The sequence below is a fragment of the Dendrobium catenatum genome, unplaced genomic scaffold, assembly GCF_001605985.2.
Source record: "Dendrobium catenatum unplaced genomic scaffold, ASM160598v2 fragScaff_scaffold_1470, whole genome shotgun sequence".
Taxonomy (NCBI): Eukaryota; Viridiplantae; Streptophyta; class Magnoliopsida; order Asparagales; family Orchidaceae; genus Dendrobium; species Dendrobium catenatum.
Genome location: NW_021319932.1, coordinates 738,304 through 755,290, shown reverse-complemented (window position 1 = coordinate 755,290; position 16,987 = coordinate 738,304). Strand labels below are relative to the sequence as shown.

The 16,987-nt window shown below is 32.3% G+C and overlaps 1 protein-coding gene across 2 annotated transcripts in view; it reads left to right on the top strand.

Moving 5' to 3' along the window:
• The first annotated feature begins 6,980 nt into the window (after positions 1–6,980).
• Positions 6,981–16,987, top strand: part of LOC110109911 (ATP-dependent zinc metalloprotease FTSH 12, chloroplastic) — an 80,138-nt gene continuing 70,131 nt past the window's right edge. The window contains exons 1-2 of one of the 2 annotated variants that reach the window (XM_028700207.1): positions 6,981–7,528; positions 13,279–13,463. In XM_028700207.1, the coding sequence (XP_028556040.1) occupies positions 7,115–7,528; positions 13,279–13,463 (599 nt within the window). In that variant the 5' untranslated portion in view covers positions 6,981–7,114. Of the gene's footprint in view, positions 7,529–13,274; positions 13,464–16,987 lie in introns of both variants that reach the window. The other variant, XM_028700208.1, reaches the window with a different exon arrangement.

The following is a 16,987-nucleotide window of genomic DNA, read 5'->3' as shown; positions in this document are numbered from 1 at the left end:
AAAAAAATGAAAAAATGAGATTCGTTCTTGAGATCAAGAATAGTAAATCAACTATATTATTTACACTTAAATAATAGATTAATGAAAAATTATTTTAAATGTTACATTTGTTTATGATGTTAATAAAAATAATAAAATTATCAAAATTTAAGATGGCCATGTGTAGAAATTAAAGTTATTATAAATTAAAGGATTTTAATAGACCCTATTAAAATAAAAAGGAATATATATATATATATATATCAAGTCTTCCTGACATAGAACATTATCATGATGAATTCAAAATCTATCACATGTCTAAAAAATTAAGTGTTTTGTCCCCATCCTAATTTTTAAATAAAAAATTCTAATATTTTTTGTATGGTGTATAGATTTTGAAGTCATCCTAATATATTTTACGTTAGAATATATGCCATGATACAATACAATTTCTATAAAAAAAAAATTTTCAAGATATAAGACTTATGCAAAATAGGCTATATTTATGATTTTGAAAAATGCATCATATAATAATATTTATTATAAGCATTAACATGATTAAAATATAATTTAACTTTATTATTGATTGCAAGTTGTTTACTATAAATGTCCAATATTTTTTTTTACATTTAAATCATTTATTCAATGTGAATTTCAAAGGGCATGTCCTACTCTCAAAATAATTGTGATCAAGCTACTAATGATGTTGATGATAATTAATGCACATACCTCAAAAGGCTTAAACTGTAATAAACTAAAATATGTGAAATAAATATATTTGAAAAACATGAAAAATTCTAAATTAGTGCGCTTTGGCGTTGATCTGGGGAGCATTGTTGTGCTAAGATATGAATAGTACTTATATATTCATAAATATTCCTGTCTCACCCCACCGGCTCCCTCATTTGGTTGCTTGGCTAAGAAGAACTTGAAATAGGGGAATAAAATATAGGAGAAAGAGATAGAGACGTCTTTGGATCATATTTGTTTGTCATTATTCATGTTAAATATTTTGGTATATTCATTGTAAGTGACTAATATCTTACTTTTGTATTTAATGATTTTGATTTATATGAATTTTATCTCTATTAAATCTGTAAAAAATGCATTATTTCCTTATTTCATAAGCTTTCCTCGTACAAGTTTTAACATGTTATATATTTGAACATTCTGAATAATTTAATATAATTTTATTTCATTTTAAATGAAGTATTGAATGATATTAAATACACGATATGATAACTCCATGTGATACCTACTGATCCACATGATTTACTGAGTTGGAGTCATAAAAAGCTGGAGATTGATTAGAAGTTATAAGGTGTCTGGGGGACTAATTCACATGATTCAAGAATAATTATAAGAAGTAAATTGATTATGAGTCATAAGTGTAGGAGCAAGATGCCCTCAATATACACTCATTGAATATCTAAATATTGATACTAATACTGCTACGAACAATGTACTAATATTATAATTAACACTAATATTATTTACAATAATTAAAACTATTTAATATTATTAATCATGATATTAATATATTATTATTGACATTAATATTGTTGACTATTACTATTGATATAATAGATTGAAATATGATGAACTATAGAACAATAAATTGATACAAATAATTAGTATAGACATTGATGCATATATATATATATATATTTATATGATTTATTGTATATTGTTCTTTGTTATCTTGCATTGATTTAAGAAGTAATATTTTAATTAATTATTGGGTTGTGTGCTTATTACTTGGTTTTACATATTTTCGGGAAATGATAAAAAATCCTATGATATGAGACTCCATACATAACAAAAAAGCAATCATATTTTTTTATTGGTAAGCTCTAATTCAGATCCTTGAGATTGAGAAGTTAATCAGAGAGATGTTAGACGCAGAGATCATCAGGCTAAGTATAAGTCCTTTTTCTAACCCAGTCTTATTGGACAAAAAGAAGGATGAGAGCTAGACTTTATGTATTGATTATCGGGTTTTAAACAAGGAGATTGTGATAGATGAGCTGTAGATAAGTTGTGTAGAGCATTGGTGTTTACAAAGATGGACCTGAAGTTTAGTTACCATCAGATCAAGATGAGAGAGAAGGAAGTTCCAAAAATTGCATTCAGGACTCATAAGGGGCACTACGCGTTTCAGGTGTTGCATTTTAGCCAAACCAACCCACCCCCTCCCCCGCGATACATACCAGTCTCTCATGAACATGGTGTTCTGACCATATTTTAGGAGGTTCATATTAATTTTATTTGATGGCATCTTGGTATATTGCAGATCAGATAGATGATGAGCATTTGGAGCACTTGATGGTGGTCTTAAAAGTGTTACATAAGCCCCAGTTGAGGGCCAATCTGAAGAAGTATTATTTTGCACACGGGCCATTATGGAGTACTTGGGGTATGGGGGGTGGCATGACAACTAATTATGTCAAGATTGAAGCAATGTTGAAAGGGCCTCTATCTAGGAATTTAAGGGAGCATTGGGGCTTCTTAGGATTGATTAGATATTACAGGAGATTTGTGATGGGGTGCAACACCATAGCCTGGCCATTGACAAAGCAACTGAAAAAAAATAGTTTATTGTGGGGAGAGGCAGCTACCTTGGCCTTTGAGAGGTTAAAGAAGATCATGAGTACAGTATCGATCCTGGCCATACCAGATTTTAGCCAATTTTTCGTGTTAGAGACTAACGCATCGGGGTATGAATTGTAGGGGTGTCAATTCGGGTCGACGGGTCGGGTTCGGGTCGAACCCGATTTGACCCGGATATAAACGGGTCAACCCGAACCCGACCCATTTAGGTAAACGGGTCAAAAAATTAAACCCGGACCCGACCCGCACGGGTTGCCGGGTTGACCCGACCCGACCCGCGAACCCCTTTGGGGGTGCCAGAGATGCTGCAGTCGCCGTTCGGCGGGACGTTGACGGCAGCCGATGTCCGGTGCGTGTGCGGACCGCGAAGTCGCCGTTCGGCGTTCGCAAACAAGGCTTCGCATGAATCGCAGCCTCACGGACAAGGCGTCACGGCCTCGTCGGCGTCGTGAGTCGTCGCACGGTCGCAGCATTGCTTTTTTTTTTGAAACTTAAGACCCGAACCCGACCCGTTTGTTAAACGGGTTGACCCGAACCCGGATTTTTCGGGTCGGGTTCGGGTCGGGTTGTCGGGTCGGGTCAATTATTGACACCCCTAATGAATTGGGGGTAGTGCTCATACAAAATCACAAACTCATAGCTTACTTCAGTTAGGTTTTGATGGTTAGAGCGAGGCTGAATAATCTATAATAGGGCATTGATGACAATAGTGTTGGCTATTTAAAAGTGACAGCTTTACTTATTGGGTCAATATTTTATCGTTAGGATGGACTATAGAAGCTTAAAGTACCTGTTAGAGCAGAGCAATGATTATTAGAGGAATTGAAATATAACTAGAGCTTATGAGCAGAATATGAATGTGATTTTCGATTTATAATTAGTTGATTGAGCTTAAAATTTTGTTTTGAACATGCTCTCTCTTTAGGTCTGATATAGAAATGTCGTGGATGACCTAAACTAACAATTTAATATGTAAAGTTTGCCTTAGTTCATAAGAGGCATAAACTTAACCATTAAGCCAAGACAAAAAAGACTTCATTTAGTGAAATGATAACACTATTTTGAGCTTGGTATAATCATATTATTTTAATTCATGGAAAACAATAAGATAGAACCTATTTAAGCTTGGCACCATCATATTATTGTAAATCATGGAGATCAACAAAAAATATCCTTTAATTTCACTATTAACCAAAGTAAATATATTTCTTCCATGCATAAACTTCTTTAATCAATGTAGGGATCTGTTTACAAGGAACGATGCATGATGATGGTAATGGTCAAGGGCAAAGTTAGGATTTTTTTCATGTGGGGGCACAAATTATTGAGTTTAAGAAAAAATTCTCAACCTTTTTCATCTGGGCTTGGGACCGGCATAGATGACTATTTTTTTAAAAAAGGATTTTTACATACATAACACCTAAAACAATTAAAAATACATAACCAACGCCTAAACTTCTATATTTACTAATATACCATACAAAACCCCCCTTTCCTTCTATTCTACCACTCCATTTTGAAGCAATGATATACTTCTATTAACTGTGAAAGAAAGCCATTGACAGGGAAGATTTAGGATGTATAGTTGCACATTCACTTTCTAGCCTCCGTTTTTTTTTTTTATTTAACTCATTTCCCCCTAAGAATGCATTTAGGAATATCTGCTAATTTATAAAAATGTTTGAATGTGCCAAAATTTTGACATCGAACAACATACACTAAGACAAAATCAATTGATTATTTTTTACAAATGATTGAGCAATTTGTTTTAAACAATTTTAACAATAACATGTATGAACAAACTATTGCAGAAATTGAAATCATCCTTAGGCAATTACATTGGGTACATTTAATTAAATTTCAAGTACCAAATCTACTTATTCCATTAAAAATTAACCCCATATTCGAACTTTATACCACAGTTACTAAAACGGCACGGTATGCTAATAGCCACTTAATTGCATGAAGTACTTGCATATTAGGGAAATAAGAAGAACCTTTGTAGTTCAAAGCAAACCATTTTTCTTACTTTCAAATCTGCAGTATCTGTTGTAGCTTATACAATCACTAGAGAGAGAGAGAGACATGCCGTCGCCAATCACCTGAGAAGATTAAGTTTGGCTGTGTGGGCTTTCGAAGAAGAAAGAAGATGGGTAGTTTGCCTTAAGTTCGTGAGCTCGTCAAAGAAAAGCCCTTCCACCTTCGGTCCATGTCCGTGCTCACAGCAAGTGAGGTAAGGATTAAATATGAATAAATTAGTAGTTGAGAGATGCAATGCATTTCTGATGTAGATGGTATGCAAAGTGCTTTTCTCCTAGTTGAGTTGAGATATAAAATACTAATAAGAATTTAACAATTAAGGGATAAAATAACAATTAATGATTCCATAAAGCAAATTAAAGCTATTAAATATAGTCTTTTAAGTAACAAAACATAATAATATAAGAAAATAAATAAAATAATTAATAGGAATAATAGTTGAGAAAATAATCTTATATAGAATGAAGGTTGGGATCTCATGTTGGAAGAAATATAAGCACATTTTATAATAGTGGTATAGATTTACTCGGTGTATATTTTGAAATGATTTAGTTAAGAGTTTTGAACTCGATAAAGTTTCATATTGTAGTTTCATGATAAATTTTATTCTAACTATAAATCATGGGACATGATAAGCTGCAAAAATTGTTACTTACCATTTATTTCTATTTTGTGAAAATAAATAATCTATGAGTGTTAACTTTTTATTATCAATCATATGAATTAGATATTTGTTGAATCTCAAAATTGAAAGATCAAAGCAAAATGATAATTACAATAAAATGGCTCTTAGTGTATTGTGATAAGGAGTTGATTCTATATATTTTATATATATTCAACTTTAAACTATTCTTTTCATAATAGAGGGACACATTTATTCAAGAGCACCAAATTGCCAACCTTACTACTTTACATAAGTAGAATGATGAGTTTCTTATTGCCAATTTTGTCTCCAACCTTCACCCTTCCTTACAATTGATTCAAGCTAGATTATATATATATATATATATATATATACTGCAAAAGAAAATCAAATGAATATGATTATTTTATATATGCATGTACAACTGCTATGCTGCAAGTATGATTGTCTACTGAGTTTTTTATGTAAAATTAAATTGTTAAAATAAAATTTCAGGTAAATATGCTGATAAATAGAAATGACTGAAAAAGAAGAATAATTATGTAGAAGATGATCAAATGAATGAAGGTAAAATTTGGTTTATGTGTATATTCGAATTTGTAAGTTTGTTGATGGCTCTTCAATATTATGTGGATGTTAAATCTCAGTGCTTATGGATTTGAAAGAAATTTATTACAGTCTAACCATCCATTTCTGGCTTGTTAATTCGAATATCTAGGTTGGGTCGTGACAAAATATGCCTCATGAACAATTTTTTAAGTGCTTCTTTTTGTGTGTGTGTGCGCATGTGTATAAATTCATTAAAAATTTATGTTAGGATATCGTGATATGTTTTATACCAAGATGAACCTATTTTTACGGTACATATCATTAATTTCATGCATCACATTTTAACCATTTATGCGCTTAAACTGGTCGTCGACAATATAACTAAATTATTAGCCAAATACATCTAAACTCTTAAACCTTTATAATACATTTTCTACCATGAGTACTATTGTGAGATTGATGGACAACACTTGATGTATAACATGAAGTACATGCATATTTAAAATATTTTTGTTATTGTTTCAAAACTTATTTGGACACCCTTATACAAATTTTCTATAATTTTAGCTAGTGATAATAATTAAACTTTAATTTAAAATAATACATATATTTAGGAACAATTGATTAATTTATTTTCCCTTTCTTGTATATTGTCTTTTATTATAATTATTAGTCATATGGAACAATTAATTATTATAATATAGGTGTTAATTAATTTAATTGATAAAATTTTTAAAAACTATTTTCTAGTTCTTGAAATTAAAAAATTCCCATGTCAAATATATATTATTTAAAATAAATTAAAAAAAGATTCTCCTCTATATTGCAATTAATTAATGGGATTTATATGCATATCACATAATTTTTATATATTTATGTATGTAACATCTAAACTTTAATATTAGTTATGCAATATTTTAGTTTCTCAATTATATCAAAATATTTATATAAAAAATAAATATTTTTTAAAAATAATGCTAATGATTTTTAATGTTATTTAAAAAATTAATATTAGAAATATAAATATTAACTTTTAAATGTTAAATATTTAACTAGGTATTCATGTAAATCCGTAAATGTAAATTCCCTTAAATAACTAATCTCTAAAACCGGTTCAAGCCGTCTCTTATAGTCTTATCTCCATTCCCCTCCACACCTCCAACATAAACCCAAAACCCCAAAACCCTCGCAAAGCATAGTCCATCCGTTCTCACTCTCCTGTTGCTCTTTTGATGTTGTACCTCTCGCTGATCTCCCTGAAGTGCTGCTCCATTGTCTGTTTCTGAGTTCCCAATGGAGGTTGGCGCCCACTTCTCTCGGAACCCACTTCTCCATTCTCCCTCTCACTTCTGTAACTCACCCCCTCTCCGGCAATTTTGCTTCCTACCCGCGGTTCCCGCAAGAAGAAGGAGGCTGTGCCGAAGTAAAGGAAACATTTATTCCATTAGGGCCACCGCTTTTGGAAATGAAGATGGTTCTGGAGATTTCTGGTGGGACAGGGTTGCTAGGTCAGCGAGGGTTGGGTCGGAGCGGTTCTGGTCCAAATTCACGGAAAGTCTGAAGAAGGAAACGGGTTTTGATTCCGATGCCGGGAAACTGGTGGGAGGAGTTGTTGAGGCTGTGAACGAAGGGCGGAAGGCGGTCGATTGGTTCAGGTTGGAGATGCTGCCGGCATTTGTGGATTGGAATCGATGGGAAAATTGGAAGGTGCCGTTTTTCCTATGGGGATACATTATTTTATATGCTTTTTTCTGCTTGTTTGATGTGGTTGTTTACGTGAGAATGTTACGGTTGCGATGAGATTTGTTGCGTAGGGGTGATCTCTAGAGATGATTATTCATTTTTTGTATTTTTGAATATTCTCTATATCCCTCTGCATGTAGACATTTGTTTTGTGATAATGGCCATACCTTGCCAGAAAGATGGCGCATAATGTCATAACTTGCAGATGATTTTCAAAAGTGCAGAAGTGACTGTACTGTGTTGTTTTCTGAGATTGATGGAATATTCATTAAAATAATGTCGATAGGAGAAGGATTTCACTTACTAAGTTCATATGTTAACGATGTTTATCTCTACATGGGTGTTCTAGGAACGTTTTAGGTTACAATAGTAAAAAGAGCTTTGTTGCATTCTCTTTAAAAAAGCTACGAACTGGAAGTTCTTGGATTTTAAAGAAATGTGCTAAGAACTGCTTGATAGATATGACAATGTGAATAACTGCTCTTCAAAGTGATTAGAATACCATAACAGTTCGCTGTAGAAACTGCCAATGTTGATGCATAGGCTATTTGGGCCTTGCCAGTGGGGGAGATAAGAGATATCTAACCTTCATAACCTTCATGAAATAATAACTGATGGATGCGTTGTACAATAAGACATGTTGCAGAAATTATACAGGATTACAGTGTATATGAGTTAAGGACCCAGTTGGGAAATAGAAAAACTGATAGCAAGTTGAGTGCGGTGTAAGTCAAAATGATATAATGGATGTGTAACAAAATTAAGAATGATAAATTAATAAATTATTGTATTAGACATATGGTTAGAATTGCATCAATTGAAGATGAGAAAGTTGAAAATAAGCTTGTGGTTTTAACTTATACATCAAAGGATAGAAGTTGCACCAGTGGGCTATTATAGGTCAAATTAATGCCGGGGGACCAGGAAGGAAAATGCCGTAGTCTCACGATAACATTGATAAAGGTTGTTCAAAAGGATTTGCGAAGAATGGATTTCACACCTTTGGAAACACTAACTAATAATGAATAAAAAATAATGATTCATAATTCAGATCCCAAATACTTGAGATAAGACTAGTAATAATGATGATGAAAGCTTAACAATTTGGACATGCTGAAGATTTTAATTTTATCATGGAAAAGTCTTTGTATCTCACGTAACTTTGTTTTAACTTGAAAACGTCCCCTATCTTACATGGCAATTGCCACTAAGTCAGGCACATTTATTGATGTCTATTCTTTAATGAGTTTTTGAATAAATGCTATTTTCTTTGGTTCATATGTGTTGAGAGGTGATTGGGAACACATTGATTGATTTATCAGAAAAAAATTGTGATTATATATAGGAAAAAAATGGTGGAATTATTTTTGTGGAAATTCTTCTTTAAGTGATTTTATTATATGGTAAAGATGATATCCTCATTACTATCTTTCCAAACTAAAAAAAAATATATATGATAACACCCCTTCAAGATGGAATGCATATATCATCTAGAATCAAACTTGCTGCAATTATTGGAGGATTGAAGTGTTTCCAGAGGCCTTGTAAAAATTTCTGCTACCTATTCTTATTAGGGCATGAAGAGTGATGATATAAAAATCTACTTCAATATATTTTATTCTTTTGTGAAAGATAGGGTTTCTCGTAATATGCACGACTGTATGATTATCACACATAAACTATAGGTTGAGTAATAGGAAATTCAAATTCTTCAATAAGATATTTTTTCCACATTATTCATTGGTTGAATATGCCATTACTTTGTATTTAACTTCAATATTAGATCTAACAATGGCATTATGGTTTTTAACTTCTCAATGAAGTTAGATTTTTTCAAAGAAAAACACAATATCTGGATGTAGATTTTTGACCTTCTACATATGCAACATAATCAGCCACCAAGTAGACTTCATTTGTAATTGGTTTGTTTATGATACACCAGTTCTTTTCACGGAGACTTTTAATATTTCTTAAAATATTCGAGAGAACTTCCTTATACTTATTTTTGGCATATGCTAACTTATCACACCATCATATTAGATCCAGTGACAATCAGATAGATAAGCTACCTGCAATGTGGTGATAACGAAGAGTATTTTAGAAGCTTTTGTCATCATTGGAAGCATGTAAAGCATTGATAGGAGGGTCAATTTATTTACATCCAAGAAAGTTTCCTGAAGTAGGTCTAAGATGTATTTTCTTTTGGAAAGAGAGACACCAACTTTGTTTTGTGCAAACTCGAAGCCGAGAAAATACTTCAAAGCTCCTAAATTTTCAGCAATAAATATCATATGAAGGCATCAATTAATTTCCTCAAAATAAAAGGTCACTTTTACTTAAAAGATTGCCATCAACATATACTGTAATGATCATTTTCTTGATAGCAAATGACCAATCCAGATAGAGTGATTAATTGTGCTGCTTTGCAGATCAACACAAGGATCTTGCAAAATTTATCAAACAACATGAGGATTTTGGCTTAACCCATCTACATCTTTATGAAGCTTATAAATTTTGCTTTCTTCTTGAACAACACATCTTAGATGTTGCTTCATATAAATTGCTTCAGAAAGATCGTCATTGAGAAAGGCATTGCTCACATTCCTTTGGTGTAAAGGCCACTCTTGGTTAATGATGATGGATAGGAGGCGAACATAGTTCGGTTGAGCCACCAACGACAAGTCTCAAAATAATTAATGTCATGAACCAATGCGTATTCTTTAGCCACCAATTGGGATTTGTAAAGAATAATAATACTATATGGGTGAAACTTGATCATGAAAATCCACTGATAAAAAAATAGGTTTGGCAACAACATGGTCATCTGGCTAAATCCTAGGTGTGATGATCAAGAAGAGTCCCCATTTTAATATCAATTGCATGTTTTTAGTTAGGTTTGAGCCACTCTTCTTGTTATGTCTTTGGAATATAATTAGTAGAGCGAGACAAGGCAAAGCTACAAAACATGGGTGCATGAGGTAATAGACTATTAGGTTGTGACTTGTCATATACCTGTTGGAGAGAAACTAGTAGATGGTGATCAGACGTTGGAGTGCTGCGCTTCTTTTTATGTCTTACAAATATAAACATTAGTGCGAGACAAGATAAAGCTATGAAACAAGGGTGCATGAGGTAAAAGATTTTTAGGTTGTGAGTTGTCATATACCTATTTGGAGAGCAATTGGTAGATGGTGATCAGAGGTTGTAGGAATACATTCAACCTTAGATAGTGAAACTATCAAGGCTGCATGAGAGGGAGGCTGTCGTGGCTGATAAGCATAAACTCATATTGGCATATAAGTAGGTAGACTTGGAATAATGGGACGAAGTTTCATAGTGGAGGAGACAAAAGGGTGGTAAGGGAATGTTTCATGAAAGTTAACAATCATAAAGATATAAATATGATTAGTAGATGGATTATAATGACAACAACCTTTTGAGTCTAAGAATAACATAGAAATGAACATTTAATAGAACAAGGAGAAAGTTTCTCCCCACGTTGGATGAAGAGTGGACGAAACAAGCACAACCAAAAACTCATGGACATATAAGGGTATGGTGACTAATGCATAATTTTGTTTTATGTGTAATAGAAATAAAAAGTAGATTGCATATATTCTAGAGCATTGTAGAATCAACATTCTTTAATATAAGTGAAAAAAATAAACTTTTATTCTTTGAGAAAATTTTTTGAATTCTTCAAAGAGTTTAGATAATCACTTTAACAAGTATACCCAAATTACTCTAGTGTGATGATCAACAAAAGAGGCGAAGTAACAAAACCAGTTACATTGATACAAGTCTTGGACCCAAGCATTTGAATGTGCTAAATCAAAAGGAGACCGACTATGAGATGATGTTGATATTGGAAAAGGGACATCATATTGTTTTACATATTCACAAGCTTTGCATTCAAACTTAATAGTTAGAGGAGGGAAGTTGGGTGATCGCCAAAGATGAGATGATGAGGATGGCCAAGATGAATCTGCCACTAGTAACGCGAGGTGTTGGAAGAACAATCTTGAAAAATTTGTCACCTTGGATGTAATATGTGAGAGATGGTAGATTCTTTCTACTTCAACTCCACCATCACTAGTCTTCTTCATGAGATCTTGAAAAACATATTGAGAGGTAAAAAAAACTATGAAGTAATTGGGACTTTCAATAAAACAATTGATACATAACAAGTTGATAGACAAATTTGGAACATATAAAATATTATCTTGAGTTATTGAGGAATAGATAGATTTTTTTGCTATAATGGAAGAGGGAGTTTCATCATTAAAGATGACAATAGGGCGAGTTTGCATGTTGAAATAGGAAATAATTGTGGTTATCTATCATGTGGGAAGCTACACCAGAATCTAATATTCCTATGTACTAGAATGAGCAACTGTAATAGAACCATAAGAGGAAATCACCTGAGAGGCAATATGCATTCGAGGGTACTATAATAAATGATTATAATCTTTTTGATCGGGATAAATAGTGCTAAAGTGAGTACTAGTATTATCAATAGTAGTCTAACCTGTTGATCAACAAGATGATATATAAATTTGCCCCAACAACGATCATATGCACGATTAGTCCCCTGACAATGCTGACAAGGTGGAAAGAAATTATGATCATGACTACGTCCACCACCTCGCCACCACAAGCAACCCTATCATAACCATCTTTAGTGTTAATGACTAGAGCATTATGATTAAAATGAGAAGAAGATGAAGTATAAAGCTTAGGGGCTCAAAGAATGCCTGGGGAGAGCTATAAAGGTGTTATGATTACAAAGTCAACAAATAATTAGGCTTGAATGTATTATATTGATGAATAGATATCAAAGAGAAAACTGGCAGCAAGAAACTCCTCATTTTATTCTTGTCAAGTAGTGGGATTAGGGGTGTAAGTGAGCTCGCGAGCTCTTTTTCAGTGGCACGAGCCGAGCTCGAGCTCGCTTTTTGAGCTCGACTCGAGTTCGAGGTTGGATTTGGCTCGTGAGTCGAGCTCGAGTTGCGCCTGACACGAGCTCGACTCGACTCGTTTGCACCCCAATGACAAATGTTCAATATTGAATAAGTTCATTTGACTTACCTTTTGAGGTGTTACAATAATCTTGAAAAAAATTGTCACCTTATTGAAAAGATGTTAGATTAGATAGTGTTTACTTGAAAGCTGTTATTATGAAAAATAAGTGAAATGAAGGAAGCCCATCTTTTAATAGTCTCAAAAAATATAATTGGTAAGGAAATTTGATGTTTATTACTATTGCGAGTCCATGTGAGAACCACATAGTCATGGTCTTGCCATTTTGTATATTTTGTGATGTCTATTGGTTCTTGATAGTTTTACGATATATTTTTTTGATATTCGATGCTAAATTTTGTTTAGTTTTGTTCATTTCTATGAAATAATTTTAACTTGACAGTTTTATGATATATCTGATGGTTTTCTGATCTAGCTTAACGTATTACTTTGATAAATTGTTTAGAAGGGTTTTGTTAGTGAACAAATGTTAGTTTGTATTTGCATTCCAAACTATAGATCTGAAGTCATCTGACTCTTTGATTCTTTCACAGTTGCATTGTCATCTAATTATTTTTTAGCATTTAATAAATGAGATTTTTGTCTAAAATGTTGATTAAATTTAGCCTTTCAGAGAGTTGTACAGTTTTGAAATTGCTATCCTGATCAGATATTTACACTCATTGATAAGCTAGGAAGTAAATAAGTGGGAGCCAAAGCGCCTCGGTGCCTTCATTTTGTACTCTATAATTATTACCATTTCATGTCGAAGAATTTATGTTAACTTCACTAGTTATGCATATCGACAAAGCAGAAAAGACCTAACTGAGGCATTCATGGAAGCTTTGATTCCAGAGCCAACTCCAGCCAATGTGAAAAAGTAAGCTCATGATCAGTTTTGTTTCTTTCATGTTGTTGTTCACATGGTTCAGAAGTTGTGGATATATAATTATCAATCCTGCTACTAGTTGTGTACATTCATTCTTGTGCTAATAAGTATGTATGCATTTGTATGTTGTATAACTTGTAAGTTAACTTGACTCTGAGTCATGATTGATGGCATAAATGTGCGGATATGTATTTCAAATTGCATGAAAGGACTAAGTCACTGTAATGTTAGGTGATCAAGTGATATTCATTTTCATTTTTCTTCAATATTGGTTATTTTGCAATGCAATGGGGAGTTAGATGTAAATATTGACATAAAAAATCTAAGATCAATTGCTGAGCTCTTTGTGATGATTGAGTAGGATGGTCACTTATGTATTCATGTTGGGCACATCATGGCCATGGCTTATAAATTAATCTAAACTTGAATGTGGGAGAGAAGAGAATGCCCAAGTCCATTTTTTCTCCATTCTATTTCCTTCTTTCTTTGTATTGAAGGTTGTGAAAATCGGACCTATCAACAAATCGAAAGAGAGGTTTATAGTCTGATGGTTCGACTGTGATCGAACTGGGGTTGAACTGGATGACATAATAAATATTAAAATTATTCAAATATAATATAAATTACGTGATAATTAAAATTTTAAAAATGAATTCATAACTACTTTGATTAAAGCTCATAAATAAACTAGATTAACACTCAACATAAAGCTTGTCAAGAAGCTCGATTGACCAGTAATGTGATACAAAGTATATGTACATTATAAATATAGCTATATGGATATTAAATAGGTTAAAAAAATTAATAATATAAGCATAAAAATAGAAATATTATTTTTAATATGAAATATAATATAAAAAACCTATAATATAAAATTTATAATATAAAAAACTTATGTTATTAACTTTAATAAATTATTCACATTCTTAGTCCAAATTCATAGCTCAGGTCAATTTTATAGTTCAACTCTCATTCAAAATTCTCATAAGTTTTTAGTTCCACATCATAAGAGAATTTGAAGTGGTTGTCTTCATATAGTGTAGAGCACAAATTATAGGCAAGAAATCAAGCTGCATGATGTGGCAGCTGTATGTCCTGATTAAATTTGCTTGCATAGATATTTAAAAATAAAAAAATTAGTTAAAATAAAAGATAATATTTATTGAATTGGCCGGTTCAACAAAACCGGGATTGGTTCGACGGTTTTTCGGTTGAACTAGTGGTTCAAACCGGTTCATGCCAGTTCAATTCGAATTTGATTTTCTAACTTGATTGTACCAGTATCTCGACCAGTTTAAGGTCGAACTGGCTGGTTTGATCCTATTTTCAAAACACTGTTTGCACCACTGCCATTTTCCCATTTGTCTTTTTCTTCCATTGTTAAAGCTCAGTTTGGGAACTCGGAGTATTGAGGCTAAAATCGACTATTAAATGAAAATTTAAATGTTTGCCACATACATTAACAAGCTTACCATTGGTCGATACATCCCCCATTAGTGCAGCGGGGTGCAGTTCATGCATCTACTATTACATGTGGTAGAGTAGTTAAGTCATCAATGTGCGGGTACTTTAGGATCTTCTTCTAGTACTAAATGATGATGACTCTATCTTTCATCATATAAGCATTATTGTACTTTCTTTTGCATGCTTTCAACACGCAATATCAATATACAAAAAACATTGCATAGAATAGAATTTTTTTACTTGAACAATTGAATCATACATTATGATATACCCCCCCCCCCCCCTCCCCCCCTATAACAAGATAAGGATTATTTGAGATCAATAAATAGTTCTAAATTATTTGAAATACAATCTTTAGAAATAATGCTTGTCTTATGTTTTAAAAAACATAAAACATAGATAGAGACAAAATCATTATAAACCATTTAAAATTTAATCTTGTATCAATAATCCGTGCCTTATGCTTTATGCTAACAAAGAAGCATAAAGCATAAACATCTCAATTAAATACAGTAGTTTAGTAGAACGGAAACATTACCAAATCCATAGATGAGATCAACCATTTTAATAGATTTGATTTGTAGTTAAATTCTGGGACATCTACTTAGCAACCCACCATCTTGATTGTGACCTTACACTTTAACAGCTAAAGCGAAATTATTTAGCATCAGGTATTGCTCTAAAGATATCTCTAGAGTAATTTTACTTTGTTATTCTAAATTTCTAATATATAAATTTGCTGATGTATTTAAAACATGGTTACACAAACTTCTTAACCTAAGTCATGCACATGCATGTGTAATTTTATCATAATTCTTCTTAAAAAACCTTTATGTTTTACTTCTCATTAATGTATAAGAGCTGATATTATCACTTACATACTCATGACATGTTTTTGTTAATCATTATCTCCTTCCATTATAAACCCTTACCAAAATACATGTTCATACTTGCTTAGATAATTAATTCCTGATTTTTTTAAACAAAATGCATTATAAATATTTATTTTAAAAAATTATATATTAATCAAACATCAACCCTATAAATTCATTAATGAATCGTCTTCATGCATAAGAGTTTAAATCTAATTTTTCTAAATTGATTTAACGAAGAAAGGAAGAAGAAATTATATGCTAGGTTTTTCTTGTTCAAGTCTATAGGGAAGCCTGAATTCTTTGTTTCTATTTCCCTAGTTGGCCTCAAGCTGCAATGCTCTTAAGCCCCTTGCAATTAGCATTGCAACTCTCCCTGCTCATGCTCAGTTCTTCGCATTCGGCCCCCTTCTCATGTATTTGCTCTTGTTCACACTCCAGTTGGCTTGATGCTCCTGCCCACGTGATCTCTCATTCCCTCATTCTCTTGCCTTTGCCTCCTCTTCCCTTGCTCACTATTTCGATATTTCTCTCTGGTCACTTTCCTTGTCCTTCTTGAAAGGTTATATACCGGCTTATTATGTTGGTTCAACCTCATACATTGGTTTATTTTATTCTTTATTTAATATGACTTATTTATAATTTTTTAGTTAATTATATGATGATATTTGAATAAAATTTACCATGCAAATAATTTCTCTCAAAAATGTATTATTTACATAAATAAAAATTTATCTTTTTTATTTTGAGCAATTAGTCCATTTTTAATCAATTCGATATTGACAGTTCAATTAAATCTTTAAATTATGTATAATATTTGAAATTAACTAAAATTTTATCATTAATGTTTTTCAGTTAGATAAATAGAGCCTTTACATTTGCTCGTTGTCGTCAGTGAAATTCATCCTGAGCTGTTGGCTTGCCTAAGTTTGTGCTTGGGAACAGTTTGGTATTTGTGTTTGATCAGGCTAGGCAATCTTTACTAAAATTAAGTGTTTTGCCTTTTTCAAACTTGCAAGTGAGCTGTTGAAATTCAGTGAGTATGCATCATAAAAATTAAGGATTTGTTTTGAAAATGGCCCCTTGACTATTCATTTATGATAATTTTAGTCTCAGAGTATAACGTTGTTTTAGTTTAGTGAATCAACTATACAAAATTGATCCAAAATTGCCCTTGGG